Here is a 17349-nt window from a genome sequence, read left to right on the forward strand (position 1 = left end):
ATTTTACTTCTAGATGTGTCGTATCTCCAGCAGCACAGTAACTGTTCTACATTTACACTGTTCACAATGATGAGCTGGCATAAACTCCACCCTTCAGATTCCAGAACTAAATTCATGAAAGTAGTACAAGTGAAAAGCAGCAGCTCTGCAATATAATCAGATATTTGCTTCTTGTCCTGGATTGATCTTTCCTGAACATACATTTTTCTTCTGTATTGAGTGAGATTTACATTACCAAGATAGGAGATGACTGTTGGTGCACTTAACGTTCTATGGAGTTGGAGGAGCTACAGAGTGTGCTGTAAGAGGTCCTGGAACAGTTACAGCTATCCATAGAAATTTCAGCATAGTCATTGCTTATCTCCATAATAAGCAATCATTAGATACTTACCCACAAATTGAGAATCAGGTGGGAAGAGAACAGATTGATATATTACAAAGCTTTTTCACATGTACCATTTGTGGTGTGGGGGGGGGGGGGGGGTTGCCTTTGCAGCATGCCCTGTAACAAAGCAGCAGTCCCGTCACTTTTGTTTAGACGTCTTTGTAGTCAGATTTATTCTCTTCCTGTACAAATCTTGAACTTAAACAGGAAATACCATAACTGGACAGGAAGAGCGATCATTACAGGCAGGAAAGAGTAAGGAAGTTACCAGACAAAACCAACGCAGGATGTGATCTCAGGATTGGAATCTGTTCCATGCTACTATTAAACATGTCTTCACGGCACACTTTAAAGTTGGCAAAACAAAGACCAAATGAGAATCAAGTGTTCCTGGTTGGTAGCTTGGCCAGGAAATTGTAGTATCTATTTTTAAACCCACAACCTTCATGAAAGGTAGGCATGACCCAATCCAATGCAGCCATTGCCAATACTGAAGACTTACCTGCTGCCATATGAATGAGGATGCTCTGTTTTGGTCTCAAGTTGCCAAAGTGGAAAATAATCATGTAAGCAGTGATGTAGTTGATCAGAAAGGCAGCACCTTCTTCAAAGCTCATTCCTTCAGGCATAATGAATGTACGATTGGCTGGCACGGTGACCAGTTCTTGCCATAAGCCATACCGGTTGAGGACCATCACCTTATCTCCAACCTAAAAAGAAATAAAAGTTTAATGTCAAGTGGATGTTAGTGTGCCCAGCACTAGCATTTCATCACTATATACTGTACCTGAGAACCATATCTGCCTGTCCCTATAAATAATGTGCTTTGCACCTCAGTGAAGCGAGTTCGGGAAGAAGCATGTGAACGTATTTTCCCTTAACCTCAACAGGACAAGAGGTCATTTTACAGAAAATTGAAAGTTCTCAATGGCTTAAAAGTGTTTATGTAGCTTAAATCACCTTGGAAACAACCATAGGACAAAAATTAAAGTGAAGGCGGGATCTGGGACATCAGGCAATTCTCCAGATGCTGGCCAGGTCTGATAGGAACATTGACATTTGCTTTAGAAGAAGTGCAATAGTTTTGGCTGAGCAAAAAAAAACACAAAAATAAAAAAAAACCTGACAGCCATTTCATTGTGCTTGAACCATGGGCAGCATGAATCAGCCCAGCTATCACTTCAGGATATGAAACTCCAAAATGCCTTAGCATTTCAGGGAAAGAAATATCAAAACCATCTGGGAACCTGCAGCTTCAGTGTCTGCGATACCAACAGTCTGCAGGACTATTTGGCCTGCTGCCAGGTAGTCAAGCATACACGTGTGCTCTGTATAACCCCATCCCAAACACTAATTAGCAGCTCTGTATATAGATAGATGCAGAAAGCTGCCAATCATTGGTGTGGGTAGGGTTTATAGAGCTGCACATTCAAATACCTGCTAAATATGCAGCAGAGAAATCAAAGTGACAATAAGCGACAACCCCGGAATCAGGATCTGTCTATTCTGTGGCTCTCCGTGGTAAAAACCTGGTGATTGATGATAAAAAGGGGAATCTTTGTTTCTAGAGAAAAGGGCCAACCAAGTAAACAAAAGTTATATAGTTTACCATTTAGATTTTACCAAGATGTGGTCTAACCATGATGAGGTTCATGAATGTTACGTCTATACACTGTAATCACTAGTGTTAGCATGGTCTCACCACTTTAGATTTCCCCACGGATTTTATAAACTTGTGCCCCCTATGGACAAGACCATCATTCACCTAAATTAGTCTGTTCAGCTTCCTAGTTTACAATATTTAGTTTTTTTAAAACTGTATTATGAAAGCCGTAAGTCATTCAAATTTTTTTTTCTCTACTGTAGCTAACTTTTTGGGGGAGAATCTGCAGTTTCAAAGCACCACACGTACATCAGGAGGAGTGTGGCAACCACCACAACACATTGTTTCATGTGGCACCACAAGGCTTAATATTGCAACATGCAGAAGTCCTGCCTCAGCATTTCCCCAAACACCACACTGCAGATTTCATTTTAGATTGCTGCCAAAAATAAGGATTTAAAAACCCACAAAGTGATGTAACCATCCTGGAATAAAATCACATGAAGTAACCAGTGATGAGGGGGTGGTGTGCAGCTTTGTGACTCCATAGTCCTATACACTGCTATGTCACAAGGGTTAATGTGGAACGCTGTGGCAAAGTCAGTGTCAGGAGATCTGGCCCAGAAACTAAGATCATGTGCAGGAAGAATGACTGAACTGCCACATCTGAGCAGTGTGAAAGATCGCAATCATGGTCAAAACTGACATCCATCTATAGCTACATCTCAGGCTTACAGATCTGACAAGGCATTTAGTCTTGAGATTGTCACACTGAAGAGTCTTAAGCCTTTGTAAAAGAACTTAATTCAACCCATAACATAAGTGACCCATGTATCTACCACCCAAGTGATAAGTCAGTATCAAGTTATATTCATTTTTAAACTAGTACTGTCCCTCATTGAATTTTTTATTGTTTGCTTTTGGTGTCTATACATCCTGACCATACCCGTTTTACACATGTGCTTTATCCATGCGTTTTGCTTACAAATGGCACACCTAATGAGCTAGAACTGCATGTTGGCCTCATTCTTTCTAAGCTACATAAATATGATGTAAAGGAACCAGTGTCAAAGATGGCCAGAAAAATCCGACACCTATAAGTAGTGAAGGCAAGAGCGGAGAGGCAGACTTCAAGCCTTGGCATGGGCCCATGTAGAATTTGATCTAGGAAACTCGCCATGTACCTGGATATTACACAAAGTACATGAAGACTTCACATCTCAATGCTCCTTTCCAGAAAATTGACAGATCCCAGCCACACAGCGTGGACGACTCTTGGCATTGTAGCTGGGTCAGTACATTGCAGCTCTACTGGAGTGCTTAATGAAGGATCACATCTGAAGCTACGTGGATGTTAACGGGGCAGACATTGTATGGCCACATTATCTCCAACAGCAATAAGCTCAGAGGGTGAGCATTTTCCATCTGCAGAATAGCCAAGAAACCAAATCCTGATGAAACATTCCACCTCCCATGTAAACAGAGCAAGGAAACTGGAATTTACGACTGAGGTTAGAGTATAGCAGTTTGGGTTACTAGCGTTCATGTTAAGGAAGACAGCAGTGCCATGTATATGCCAGCACTTCAAGGTTTAAAGAGACAGCACGTCTCCTCAGATCCGATACTGCCATTAAAGTGACAACCATAAAGGGCATGTATATGTGACGCCCCTGGACTATTCAGGTCGTCACAGGGTACTGCACGCTCTCTTCAGTGCAGTATTCAACCCCTCATGGTTCTGGGTCTCCATCCTGCAGTGTTGCCTCCATCAGCATTCACAAGTCCCAGATACCCTTTACACCACACCTGTCAGGCACACCAGTGGGCTGCTTAAGCAGGAATAGGGCCACCCACCTAGGGGTCAGACAGGGAGGTGGGAGGTGTCAAAGTCAGTGCAGTTGTTGAGAAACCCTTGAGCTGTGAGGAGCTGAGGAAGCTGGGAGTTGGAGCTCCCAGGGGAGAGGAAACTAGGTTGCAGGGGATTGAGAAAGGAGGGGGGGTCACAGGGGATTGAGGCTATGTGCCTGGGACCCGTGAAAGAGGACGGTCAGCAGCCTGGTCCTATCAACGGTTTGGGACCAGAGGCACGACGGGGTACACGGACCCCATGTCGGGGAGAGGCTTCAGGCAACCTGGCAATTAACCTGAGAATGGGGCCTTTATGGACTGTTCCCACTCCCACTAGCTCCAAAATCATGGCACTAGCACAACGAGGGGGGATAGGGCTTTCCTAGCAAGCAGCCCACTGAAATCCCAAGAGTGAGCCCTGAGAGCAGGCTCCTCCACTTAGCTCCAAGCGACCGGACCACAACGGACACTCTAAAATCTAGTGCCAGGAGGCAGGTTACAGACCACCAGGCAGTACTGCAGGGGACAGGACCCGGACAAGCTCCCCTTGAGAGGCAGCAGTACTCAGAGACTTTGTTTACCCTGTTGTCAGGGTCTGCTTCATTGCAGAGTACCTGACTGACCCCTGCACTGCATCCCTGCATTACCACCCAGCGTCCCGGGCGTACCCCTAGCCTTGCAGGGCAACATCACCTAGCTGCACCACTCCATCACCCTGGGTACACCCAATGGCAGTACTCCCAATTACCGCACACCACGGGTGGTGTCACAAACTATTATATCCCCTGTAAATTCCCCCTTTACATTTGAGCGTGACCCCTAAGTGCCCAGGTCTGGAGACCCTCTAGCCACGAACGGACACTAACCCCGGATCCAAGAGTTTGATTTGCTGCTGGGGCGGCACATACAATTCTGCTATTCCACTGTTAGCTGTCAGTTTAGGCAGTCCTTTCCCAAAGGCTATGTCCCTTCAGGTTTCCTTAAAAAGCAGTGGTCCCCAACCTTTAGCTCGTGAGCCACATGTGGCTTGCCATTGGTAACTAAAGAAGATAGTGGAGTTAGGGGAAGGAACAAAATCACAGTTGCGACCATGACCAGGCCTAGGGGTGGGTGGACCGCTGTGTGCCTGGGCAAGTAACAAGGCCCTGGAAAGATAAGGGCCCACTTGCCATCAGGGATTATTCTGTGACCGCCAGGCCAATTGCCAACAAGGACCACAGTGCTCAGGTTGGCAGCTGCACTTCCCTGGTTGCTGACCCTTTAAACCCACAAAGCAGTGTTCACTGCATTCAAGAGCACTGAAGTAGTATCTGTGGGTGGAGCTAGCTAGCAATGCACTCCTGTTCCACAGATTAAGATTAGCTGCTGCGCTGCCAGCATCCCCCAGTAGTGCCTGCCCCAACTCACCAAGCTGCATAGGCCGCCTCCTGAACTGTAGTTCCCCAGTGTTTTATGCCCCTCACCCCAGAACTGTTCTTCCCCAACCTAGTAAAGTTTAATGCCCTAGCCTCTGATTTTTAAACAGTTTCAGTGTACACAGCCATGTCCATTAGTGACGGCGATCATGAAATGCCACATGCCTTGGAGGAGCTGGATAGGCGATTAGCAAGGCTTGTTGCCAGCTTCCCTATGCAAAAAAAAACAAAAAACCACACCAAACGTGGTCATTTCTATCCATGTCAGAGTATATGACTATCCAAGGGTGCACATCCAGCTGGAATGCACTGCAGAACAGACCTGTCAGGTCCCTGCAATACAAGCTGCCAGTTGAACTGTGGCTAGTAAGTGACATTTATGTCCCTTTAACTGAGAAATGATGTCAATCATGCACCAGTGTCACTATAGCACAGACAGCGATGTCAGCTAGCCCCTGCATGCCCAGCTATAGAGTAGAGCACCATTCAATGAGACCAGGATGGGGATATATACCAATACGGGGTCTAGGATGGGAATATATACCAGGGTGACAGACATTTACCAGAATGGTGGACATGAGTATGGGGCCACATACTAGGCTATAGCCATGATAGGGGTCATGGACCAGGATGGAGCTATGAAAGGGACATGCCAAAATGGGGCCATTAATAGCTCATATACAAAGATGAAGCCATACAATGATATTGGAGAGGGGTGTCAATCTTATGTCTTTATAGGAGTTAGAATGCTACAATGGCTCATACAGCTGACTAACATGCGGTATGTTGCAGTAACATGTATGAGCCTAAGGTAATGTGAATGTAGCTCAACAAAAAGGTTGGGGACCCCTTTGTCAAAGTAATGATTCCAGATGTATTTATAAATAAAACTGCAATACAATTCCATTGATTTTTTTTCTACACAGGATATATATCTTATGTGGAGTTATTTTTGAACCAAATAGAGAAAATATTTCCTATGCTACAAGTCTACATCACATCTGTCTTCCGTTTGTGGACAAGCCCTTTGGAAGTTCATATAAACCAACCATCTCCCATTTTCTCTAATGAAAGGGATGAGTGGTTTTCCCAGGACAACGCCTCTATACCAAAGCAGACTAAACCGCTTCAATTTTTCTTTACTAGTGTCTGTCCATTATACAATATTGAAACTGGTTCTATATTGCCATTTTCTGAATCAGTAAAACTGCTAAACTGGGAACCAGATCTTCCACCAAAATAGGTTGTGGCACAGATCAATCCATTTTAGAACAAAGTCAAAACAATGGATCACTGGAAACTATAGTCTCCTTAAAGATGTCTCAGGTGGGTGCAAGCTTGTTATTTAAGGCAGACCTTCCAAGGCAAGTGCACTGCCAGCTTATCAGGCTCAACTTTCCAATACAAGCTTGTCTAAGAAAGCCAAGAACTGCAGCTTTTAATTAATATTTGGCAACAGGACAAAATCAAATCAGTCCAATCTGTAAATGAACACGACTTCAAACAGCTCAGTGCTTGGATATATTCCAGAATAAGGTTTACAAGACACAGCAACCTTGAGACGAGCACAACCAGCAATTCTGTCTCTAGAAGGAGCTGTGCCGACAGCACTACATTTCCAGGCCACATCTTTTCTGGATGGTTTTGGAAGTTTGAAACCAAACTCATTGCCTTTCAATTTAGTCCAGTCATTGGAGTTACAATACCAGGCAGACCTCAAACGTTGCGTCAAATCTACGAGGACAAGTTGGAAAGGGGAAGGGATACAACACTTGAGCTTGGCTTTTATTTATGAAAGTACTGAACTATTTTCATGGTGAGCCCTTCAGAACTTTATCTTGTATGTATGTAGCTATAACATCCAGAAAGTGTTAACGTTTTGTGCTGCAGACCATCAATGTAACTCCACAAGGGTTCAGAAATAAAACTTCTGCCAACTTACACTTCCTGTATGAATTTGGCAGTTCAATAGATCATTTTTCTAGGCTGAAGTCAGACAAAGCTACTGGTTACGTTCCAGAGATTTTATTCCACTAGCAAAAGTTCATCGTGAAGTGCTCACTGTGCAGTGGAAAATGAAATCAACTCCAATGTCAACTTGTCCAACTGTTGTGTGGACCTAGAGGCTCCCCTACAGGTCGCTCACCACAAGCCAGAAACCATCGCTAGCTATTACACAGATCACAACTTTATACACACTACACTTTAGAAGGCAAAAAATATCAAACTATTGTTGACCTAAGGGCACCAGATACTCTGATGCTTGGTCAATCTGAATTCCAGGAGAAGGATCCAGGTGAAGCTCCAATTTTTTGAGTTGCCTCCTTTTAACCCAGACCCATTGATGTTCACAGTGCTCTCAACAGATGGAATCTGCCTTAATGAAGCAAATAGGAGGTGGGCGAGTCTGGCTTCTGGAAGTCTGATTACCGACCAGAGACTGCAATAGGAAGCAATCACAAACAGACGTTGCTTAATTAATGCAACGCGATACAGCGCCAATTCTGTATTCTGGTAGGAACGCCGTTAAGCTATTAAGGGAAAAACGCAAGCTTCTCCAGCTCTGTCCAAAGGAGGAGACTATTGGAATAAAAACACTTGATTCAAACGTCTATGGAGGAGTGGTGATAGAAAATGGCTCATCTACAATTTAAACACTTCACAATCCTAGTCTACAGAGACTCATAACTAGCCACTGACTCCGTGAAAGTCTGACTATGCAAACAAATGCCCCTTTGGCACTGCCCCTGTACAGGCTACTCAGGATCTGTTGCGTGCAGCTAAAGATCAGTTTTATTATAGCTGAACTCATCGCATTCTAATATAAAAGACTGGTCTTATTTTATATATCTATGCTGCACGCTAAAAGGACAAGAATCAATAGCCTCATTGCAACAGCCATTCCCCATCCCTTCAGCTTTGGTCAGTCTCTGAAAATGTAGGATCTGCTAGCTGCTCCAGTGTTTCATGAGCACAGAGGTCTCAACTCCATCCAAATGGTGACAACCTGAGGAGCAAGCACACCACTCAAGTAAACCCTCTGCCCCACTGGAGTGGTGTTTTAATATACATTTTTCCCAGTGTCTTGATAGTAAAATGGGAAACATGGATGTACATTAGTTTGCCCATCTAAAAATAAAAGGGCTTGTGGACCTAAGCCTGATCAACTATAACAAGTGGTATCTAGAGGATAGCCTATGTGCAAATTATTGGGAAACTTTGCTAATTGTGAGCCTATAAATGTTGAAATGCTCTTGACCAGCCTTAACACTGGTATGAAGCTCCTCACCACCCCCTCACCTCTTCCCCTGCTGTTCAATTCTTCACATTCTTTCAACCATCCAGAGACCACAGGACCCAGACAAGCCCCTATTGTAGAGCGAGCATCACAGCCGCCTCTCACCATGCAAGAAGAAAAACGTCGGGGTTAACCGTAATAGAAGCCAGGATTATAGTAACTAATCTGATTCATGCCAAATGCCATCTTCTCTGGTCCACATGATACTTTTAATTCCTAAAGCATTGTGTGATTAGCTTTATTATAGTTGACCTGCAATAGAAATGGATGGCACCTAGGGTGGAAAAGGCTAAAGCTGTCAGTGGTTTTTCAGCAGTTTCAATCACAGGATGGCTAACCCAACACTAATCTATATAGTAAAGTTCTCTACACTTGGATGATCATCACCAGAATGTGACTGCCAATGAGACTGGACGTCTGAAAACACGTCCACATATCGTCTCAATTTTGTTTCTCATGGGCTTCCATAGTCAAAAAGGTACAAAGCCAAGAACTGTTGGGTTCTACCAATTCAAGCAGAATACTTATGTTTTTACTGTTCACATCTACCATGAGGAGCTACACTAGCTTAGATCCTGATCTGGCCAGATATACGAACTAGAGCTTCATATGAAGTGGCAGACTTTCTGCTTCCATGCACGAATGTTCCACTAGGTTGACTTGTTACTTCCTTAATATTTAATTAGGCAACACTTCCCCAGCTATATATAGGGCCCAATGGACCATGTATCTGTGCACGATTCCTCATTCTGTATTCAAACACTTAGGTTAACAGATTACAAAACGCTCTGATGTTTAGAGAGAAAACATGACTTTACATCAGCTTACAGCAAGACGCTCTTGTTGAGTTCTCATGTGAAGTGTGAACCTGAGGTTTTACACAAATTACTAAAGGGTCTGATTCCACATTATATAGCAGCCAGTATGTGTGAACATTTGCAATAAATTCATCACCATTTGCACCTTCAAGTTGGCTTTTGTGGTTTAGTTATACGATTTTTACATCATTGTGGCTTTCCCAGAGAGACAAAAGTGAGAAATTATTTTTGCAACATGTTCAAAAACTGAATGTATATCAGTTAGCCATTTTGGTATTTTTTTGGAATATTCTGTAAATGTGCAAAAGGGAAGAGGAAATTTACAAAGTTTGTGATGTGCACCATTTTGATGAATAGGACAAGTAAAATCTCAACTCAGACGTTAAAGCCCAAATATCATGAATTATTCCCCAAGTGTTAACTAAACATGCTCAAGGATAGAGGCCCAAGGTAACAACTTTAGTTCAAGGATGTTTATATCCACAGCCAACAAGGATTTAGAGGATACACTTTCGAGGTGTATCAAGAAGTGTATCGAGGCCCAACAGTGGCTAGCACTTAGACTTTATAAGGGCAGAAACCCTTAGAATGATGATCTTAATTATGTTCACAGGGTGTTTTTGCAGAGTTTACCCTTGCTTTTATACAAATCCAGGCTAATAAAATGCTTTTTACAGTCCCATGAAGAAAACAAAAAGCCAGCACTAAATGTGCACTACAGTACTAAAAATTCCAACTGTACTATATTATAAATGAGATTTTTGGAAAGAAAAAAAAGCAATTTCTTGAGCCACCCTGTCGCGGGTGGAGGAGGGGACGCTGTGCTCACCCCCACTGCTCGGGTCCGGCTGCTGCTGCTCAGTGGTGGCTCGAGCGGTGGGCTGGATCCCAGGGTCTGGTGAGGGGTTTTAGGGATGGCAGGCGGGTTACGGGGCCTGGCGAGTTGCAGGGTCGCGGGGCAGCGCTGTGCTGCACTGCGGTACTCACTCAGCCAGTAATTCACACAGTCTCTGGTCAAAAACGGCTGGATGGACGGGTCCCACAGGCGGCTGCGGTTGTTCTCCCGGTAGGTTGACGGTGACTGCCTTTCCCTGCACCTGTGTCGTGTTTACGGTTCCAATGGCTTCCCACCGGTAACCCGCTCCCCAGCTTGGATGGATTCTGAGGGAGCCCCTTTGGCCCGCAGGCTCTGGCCCTGGGAACTGTAGCCTTGGCGGTGACTTTCCCTCTATGGTGTGAGCTGTTGCCTTCAATCGGGTCTTGACTGCTGGGAAACCCCAGAGGTTCCCTTCGCTAATGGATTTGACTGGTTTTACGGCAACTCCTAGCCTGGTCTGGGTCCGTAGGCCCTGCCGAATGGTGCTGGCTTCTTAGCTCCCAGATCCGGTACCGGCGGGCCACCGCCCGTCCCCGGTCCGTACGGTTCACTCCAATCAGCCTCTCCTGCAGACAGTCACCACTGTGCCAACCTTGCTGAGTGCCCGGGCCACACACCCGGACACGGTCAGTCTCCTCTGCTCCCACTTCACTCTCTAAGGGCTGCTTCTCACTTGCGAGTTTCTCGCAGTAGAGCAATGCGAGAAAAACTCGCATAGTAATCGGACACATGTTAGTGAATGATTCAGCTCTCATCTGCGATTTTCTCAGTCCAAATCGGACTGAGAAAAAAAATCGCAGCATGTTGCTTTTTTGCGAGTTTCTCGCACCATTTGTCCCAATGATTTCCTATGGAAGGGGATTAAAAGTAGGATCACACACGCGCACCAGCGTTCACATTTGCCAGTGTGGCAGTAACTTCGCTCATTAAATATTCAACAAATGAATGTGACATCACATTCCCAAAGGTAAATTAAATGACATGTGTAATAGCTTTTATATAATTAAGATGTTGCATGAAACTAGCATCGCAAACGCGACACACGCGAGCAAAAAGCATCACAGTTGCGTTGCACTCGCACCTAACGTGAACTAATATCAGCCGAGTATTTTTCAGCCCAGTCGGACCGATTTTACTCGCATAGATGTGTTTCCAGCCTAACTGATCTGACTCCTTTTCCTGCCTCCAGGACCGAACTCCTCGGTGGGCGGGACCAACCGCCTGACCCACCCCCTGGAGGAAGGCAACAAGGATTTGTGTTTGGCTTCGGTGTGCCTAGCCGGGGTGTAGGGTGTGTGTAGTACCTGTGACAACCTGGCTTGTCCAGGGCGCCACAACCCTGCCACGGCAAATCATTGGGGCAGTCCTACACTAAAATATTTTTATAAGATGTGCCAAACGGCCTCACATATGAAATAGAACTGCTCTTAGCAGCACTTACTTGGCCTTTCAATCCCGTACATATGACTGAATCATGGCTGTGGGCGGGACAGGTCCAAGCTAATGCTGCTTGAAATAAATAGCCTGTGGACAGGGCCCGATGACTGAATGAACAGTCACCAACCGCCAAAATCTAGACAGGTGGAATACATCCCAAATTGGGGTGCATAGCAAGGTGGGGGGGGGGGCAACTTTTTTGTTTCTTCATTGAGTTGGTTAGTGGTTAACCCCCACCTTGCTATGAGCAGTTCTATTTCATATGTGAGGCTGTCTGGCACATTTTATAAAATTATATTAGCGTAGGACTGCCCCAAAGATTTTCTGTGACGTGGCAGCTCAAGAAATTGCAATTTTTTGTAAAAAATCTCAAATTTATAAGTACAGTTGGAATTTTTAGTGCTGTAGTGCACATTTAGTGCTGGCTTTTTTGTTTCTTTTTTACAGTCCCAGCAAAGTCTGAGATTTCTGAAAACACTTTCCTGACTTTTAAAAACGCTGCAAAAATGCAGATATTTGACAAAGAATGAGCACGTCAATTCTTTGAAACAACTCCCTTTGTAAAAAAAAAAAAAAAAAACAAAAACCGCACCAAAACAGCAGGTTACTGCTAGACATCCTGCCAAAAGATCAGAGTTTGGTCAGAAAAAAAAAACACTGCAAAAATGCCCTATGTGAACATAGCCTAAGGATTTGGTGTTTTGTTAGGCCAGTTTCAGACATCCGTGTTTTAGGTATGTGTGACATCTGTTTTTAAACACGGATGCCACACGTACCCATGTTATTCTATACTGGTACTCACGGCAGTGTTTTCACATGGACCGTTTGACCTCATGACTCCGCACTCACACGCAGAGACATGTTTGTTTTTCCGGTAGCACAGGTGTCACACTGATGTGATTAGTGTGACACATACCGGAGTAAACCTGGATCTTTTACATAAAAAAAAAAAAAATAAAAAAAAAAAAAGATTCTATATTTACCTGTATCCAGCACTGCTGTCTTCAGCTCTGCTGTCTCCCACTTCTGACCACCACTCATACTCACTAAATATTCAGTGCCCAAGTATCTGGAAGTCAGCAGCGCTGGGGACTTCAGTGCCAGGAAAGTAGAATGTCCAGCAGTGTGTGTCAAGACATGGTGTTCAGTGTATACATGCATGTGCGCTATGTGCTTGGTGTATCCATGTGTGTCTGCTAGTTAGTGTGAGTGTGGTGAGGACCTGGAAGCTGGAGCATATTTGGAACTCCAGTTCCCAATGAACCATTAAGTCACCCCTCCTGACATTCGCTGTAGCTCGGGTGTCATCAGGATGTCATTAGAGTTTATTGGGAACCCCAATGACCTCCTGGACGTCACTGCACACTGCTTGCTTTTTGAATACTCACCTGTCCCCATCGATGCGGTTTCCGGCACTGAAGTCCCCTGCGATGCTCAGACTTCCAGGTCCTGAGTGTGGTTAATGAATATAATGAGCGGTGGTCAGGAGCAGGAGGCAGCAGAGCTGAAGAAAACAGGTACATATGGAAAAATCTTTATTTCACAGACACGTTTACTCTGGTACGTGTGACACATATGCAAAACATAGATGTAACATGTGACATACACATGACACATGTACGACCATAACCATGCATGTGATTTGTACCCGATTGTAGAAGGCCGGTTTCAGACATCTTTTTAGAGTTCTTCTAGTAAGTAACACTACTAAGAAACCCTTATCAGTCCTTGTTACTAGCAAATGATACTCACTAAGGTTTCATGAAGGCCTAAAAATACTGTAGATTATTATAGCTAGCAGAACAGTGTTCTTATGACTGGTGTTAAATGTTATGTTACAGACAAGTGTTTCCCAGTAGTCAGATACAGTTTGCAAGCTATTATCAAAGGAAATCAATTCAGAAAAAAAAAACCAAAAAACTCGTTAGTTTATAACAACTGTATGGTTAGAGATGGAGAATGGCCACTACATGTGTAGAGTAGACTGACTTGCATGGTGCACCTTCAGGACTTTAAGCATAAATTCAATTATAGTCTGTCAAAGAAAACTATGAAAATAATGTGCATTATATCCAGATTGCATAGTCTGCAGTATGCATTTACAGGGATATTGGGAAGGGGATGGGCAGGATAGAGCAGTGTCCTGTGGTAGACCTCTGGAATCTGGGCAGGGCTCTGTAAGACTACAGCTGTGGCCAATTGAAAAACTTCTTGACAATAGTATATTATATCTGTCCTGTGGGAGATTGACCTATTCAGGAGCAATTACAGGACGACCTACAGAATCCGTGACCTAAACTGGGATGAAGAGTTTGTTACTGCAGAAAACTAAAGGAGCTCCTACAAGAACAAGTCAGACATGCCAGATTTACCAAGCTGGAAGTATGAAACTACAAGCCTGCTTTCACACATCCTGTTTGAGCCGTGCGGCTTAATCCGGGTGTGAAACCTATGCAACGGATGCGGTGAAAACACTGCATCCTTTGCATAAGTTTTTTTTACATGCGGCCCGTCTGGTTTTTGCCGCTTGCGGCATGCTACTGAGCATGCACAGTGGCAAAAAATGGATGCGGCGGCCAGATGCGGTTTTTGCCGCATCCATAGGGGTGCATTGAGAAAAGCGACGCATCGGCCGGAAGCGGCGAGATGAGTTTTTTGCCGCACAAAAAAAAAAAGTGCCAGGCAATGTTCCATCCGGCCACCGCATCGGCTAAATCTGCGGCATGCGGCAAAAACCGGACCGAACGCAAGGCCATGCGGCACTAATTAAAGTCTATGCAGGAAAAATGCAACCGGCAGCAAACAAAAAAAAAAAAAAAAAAAAAAAACACCAGCTGCGTTTTTCCTGCACAGTGCCGGATTGTGCCGCATAGCAAAAACCGGAGGTGTGAAATCAACAGTTACATTTCCTGCATGAAGACCTTTAACACTAGAAGTCCCAGAAATTTTGAGCTCCATGGGTTCAAAAAGGTAGAAAATGTTAAATGACCCCCCTCTGGGACTTTTTGTGTTAAAAAATGGAACCTGTCACCAGATTTTCTTATTAAACCAAAAATATCACCTTCTGCAGCTCCTGGGCTGTATTCTATGAAGGTGCACCTTGTTGCTGGCCCCCTTTTTCAGACCTCCAAAACAACTTTAAATATTACCTTTTCATGTGCAAATTAGTTTGGTTGGCCAGATGGGTGGGCTTTATTTCGCCTTCTGTCCCCCCTCCTGCCGCTGTTCGCCATCCCAGTCTTGATTTGCATGGATGACGGCCCAGTTATCCTCCACGCTCATGCCCAAGTCTCATGCAGGCGCAGTTAGAGGCCACTATTGCGGGCCTGAGCAGAAACTATCCCTCTCGCGCACCGGTGGTGTATTTGCGCAGGCTCGAGATTATCACGCGAGAGGAATAGTTTCTGCTCAGGCCCGCAATACTGGCATCTGCTAACTGTGTGAGACTTCAACATGAACATGGAGGATGATAGGACCATCATCCATGCAAATCAAGACTGGGGGACGGTTAACAGCGGCAGGAGGGGGGACAGAAGGCGAAAGCCTGCCCAAGCTAATTTGCATATGAAAAGGTAATATTTTATAAAGTTGTTTTGAAGGTATTAAGAGGGGGCCAGATACAAGGTGCACCTTCATAGAATGCAGCCCAGGAGCTGCAGAAGGTGATTTTTGGTTTAATAGGGAAAAATCTGGTGACCGGTTCCCTTTAACCATTCTGTGAGCAAACATTTTCTTGGCTTGGTAGCATTTTGTTACATAAGTGTGATATACTTCAGCAGAGTCTCCTGTAAAGAGACTTCAGGCTAGCCGCATTATGGCTTGGCCAGGACCAAATCCAGAGCAGTCCTGCACCAGCACTATCAGATTCTGGAGGGGGTGGAGTGCTCCCTTACTACAAGTCTACTCCACCACAGACACCATCAGACTAGCTTTACAGACTCCACTATGCCACAGCCAAACGTCTACAAGCCTTTTTATAGCACCACTCTATTATAGGCTTCAGTTTAGTTCATTGAGATTTTCCTATTGTAAAGCCACCCAAAGATCACTGATCTGATCCACACGGTGCAGACTTCTCACTGAATAAATATCATTTCATCACCCAGACTAAAATTACCTTTATGCTTGCTGCCAAGATGACAGCCTGCCAAGGTAATTGGTTTTAGTTGCCATGGAAACAAGGTTATTTTCCCAGAATGCCCTGCCAATGCAGGCAGTACATTGGATAACATGGGCAGAGTGACAGTTCTGGGCAGAGCAAAGGAGAAAAAAAAAAATTGATAAACTAGAAAAGACTGAATTGCTTTTAAGTCTGAAAGGGGTCTTAATTTCATGTGGATACATTTTTTTTTACATTGTAACTAATCTAACATACTGTACCCAAATATCCCCATGTAGGACACCCCAAAAGGACAAAGCAGAAGAGCAACAAGTGTTCTTAAATATTAGAAAAATATATATATTCTATATTATATAATATATGTATAAAATATATTTCATATCTCATCATGGCTGTGTCAAGAACTGTGGCTGGAACAAAAAAGTCAAGAAACCTGCTCACTAGAGTCAGAATAGTCTTTGTAGAGTCATTAGAACCCATAGAGCAAGTCTTGGTAAGAATTTTTGTATCAAAATCTATATTTTAGTATTAAGAAAAGTGCCCTTGTGCAGAGCAAACTGAAGGGCGTGAGCGGGATAGCTGTCCGTCCAGGAGCCCAGGCTCTTGGCTATGCGTGCAGATGTAATGTCCTCGCTAGCTTCCTCCAAGCTACAGGAGAGCAGGCTGGAGAAAGGGAGGAAATTAAACTACAGACCATACCAGAAAGCCTTCAGCACGAGATCTACATGAACACGTAACCAGGATCTGAGACTATCAGATGGCACAGAACCTCCTACACCGTCTACAGAGATGGCCTGTCCACCTTCATTTAGGAAAAAGAAAAAACCCAAACACAGTTACTGTATATGGAACCTTACATCTGGAATTGGATTTCATTAAAATGGGTCCCATTTTAAAGGCTCCAGAGATTGTTTTAAGTACTTTAGCTGAGTGCTTCGGTGGAAGTGTTGCATATCAGGGGAGCTGCTGACCGCTCTGCTCTTAGGCTACTTTCACACTGTTTTGTTTTTTTTGCTCAAGGCTACATTCACATGAATGTTCTGTTTTTGCGGGCCACAAAAAAAAAAAAAAAAAAAAAAGTCTGTTTGTTCACGGATGCATCCCTGTGTCACTTTTTGCAGACCGCAAAAACGGAAGCAGATAGATTAGTAGATAGAGGAATGAATGAATGACAAATGTCCCACCTCCCTGCATATTCTAAGCTGGCACCCTTTAGTGACTCATGTGGCACTAAAGGGTGCTTAGCCTTGTATTTAGCAAAAAAAAATAAAAAATTAACACATGCCGCGCCCCCCCCCCTCCCCCATCTTGTAGCCAGCTAGGGTAAAGCAGACAGCTGCAGCCTGCAAACCACAGCTTCACCTTGGCTGGTAATCAATAACAGGGCACCCCATGCTGTTATTTTAAATTAAGTAAAAAAAAAAAAAAACCAAACACAGGGTCCCCCCCAAATTGGATCACCAGCTAAGGTAAAGCGGACAGCTGTGGTCTGGTATTCTCAGACTAGGGAGGTCCACAGTTATTACACTCCCCAGCCTAAAAATAGCA

At 44.2% G+C, this 17349-nt stretch overlaps 1 protein-coding gene across 1 annotated transcript in view; it reads right to left on the reverse strand.

The window, feature by feature from the left end:
* VAT1 (vesicle amine transport 1) overlaps positions 1-17349 on the reverse strand; it is a 47420-nt gene that overhangs the window by 12558 nt on the left and 17513 nt on the right. The window contains exon 2 of the mRNA XM_075349976.1: positions 888-1095. Within this exon, the coding sequence (XP_075206091.1) occupies positions 888-1095 (208 nt within the window). The remainder of the gene's footprint in view (positions 1-887; positions 1096-17349) is intronic.

The sequence above is a fragment of the Anomaloglossus baeobatrachus genome, chromosome 5 (genome assembly GCF_048569485.1).
Source record: "Anomaloglossus baeobatrachus isolate aAnoBae1 chromosome 5, aAnoBae1.hap1, whole genome shotgun sequence".
Classification (NCBI taxonomy): Eukaryota; Metazoa; Chordata; class Amphibia; order Anura; family Aromobatidae; genus Anomaloglossus; species Anomaloglossus baeobatrachus.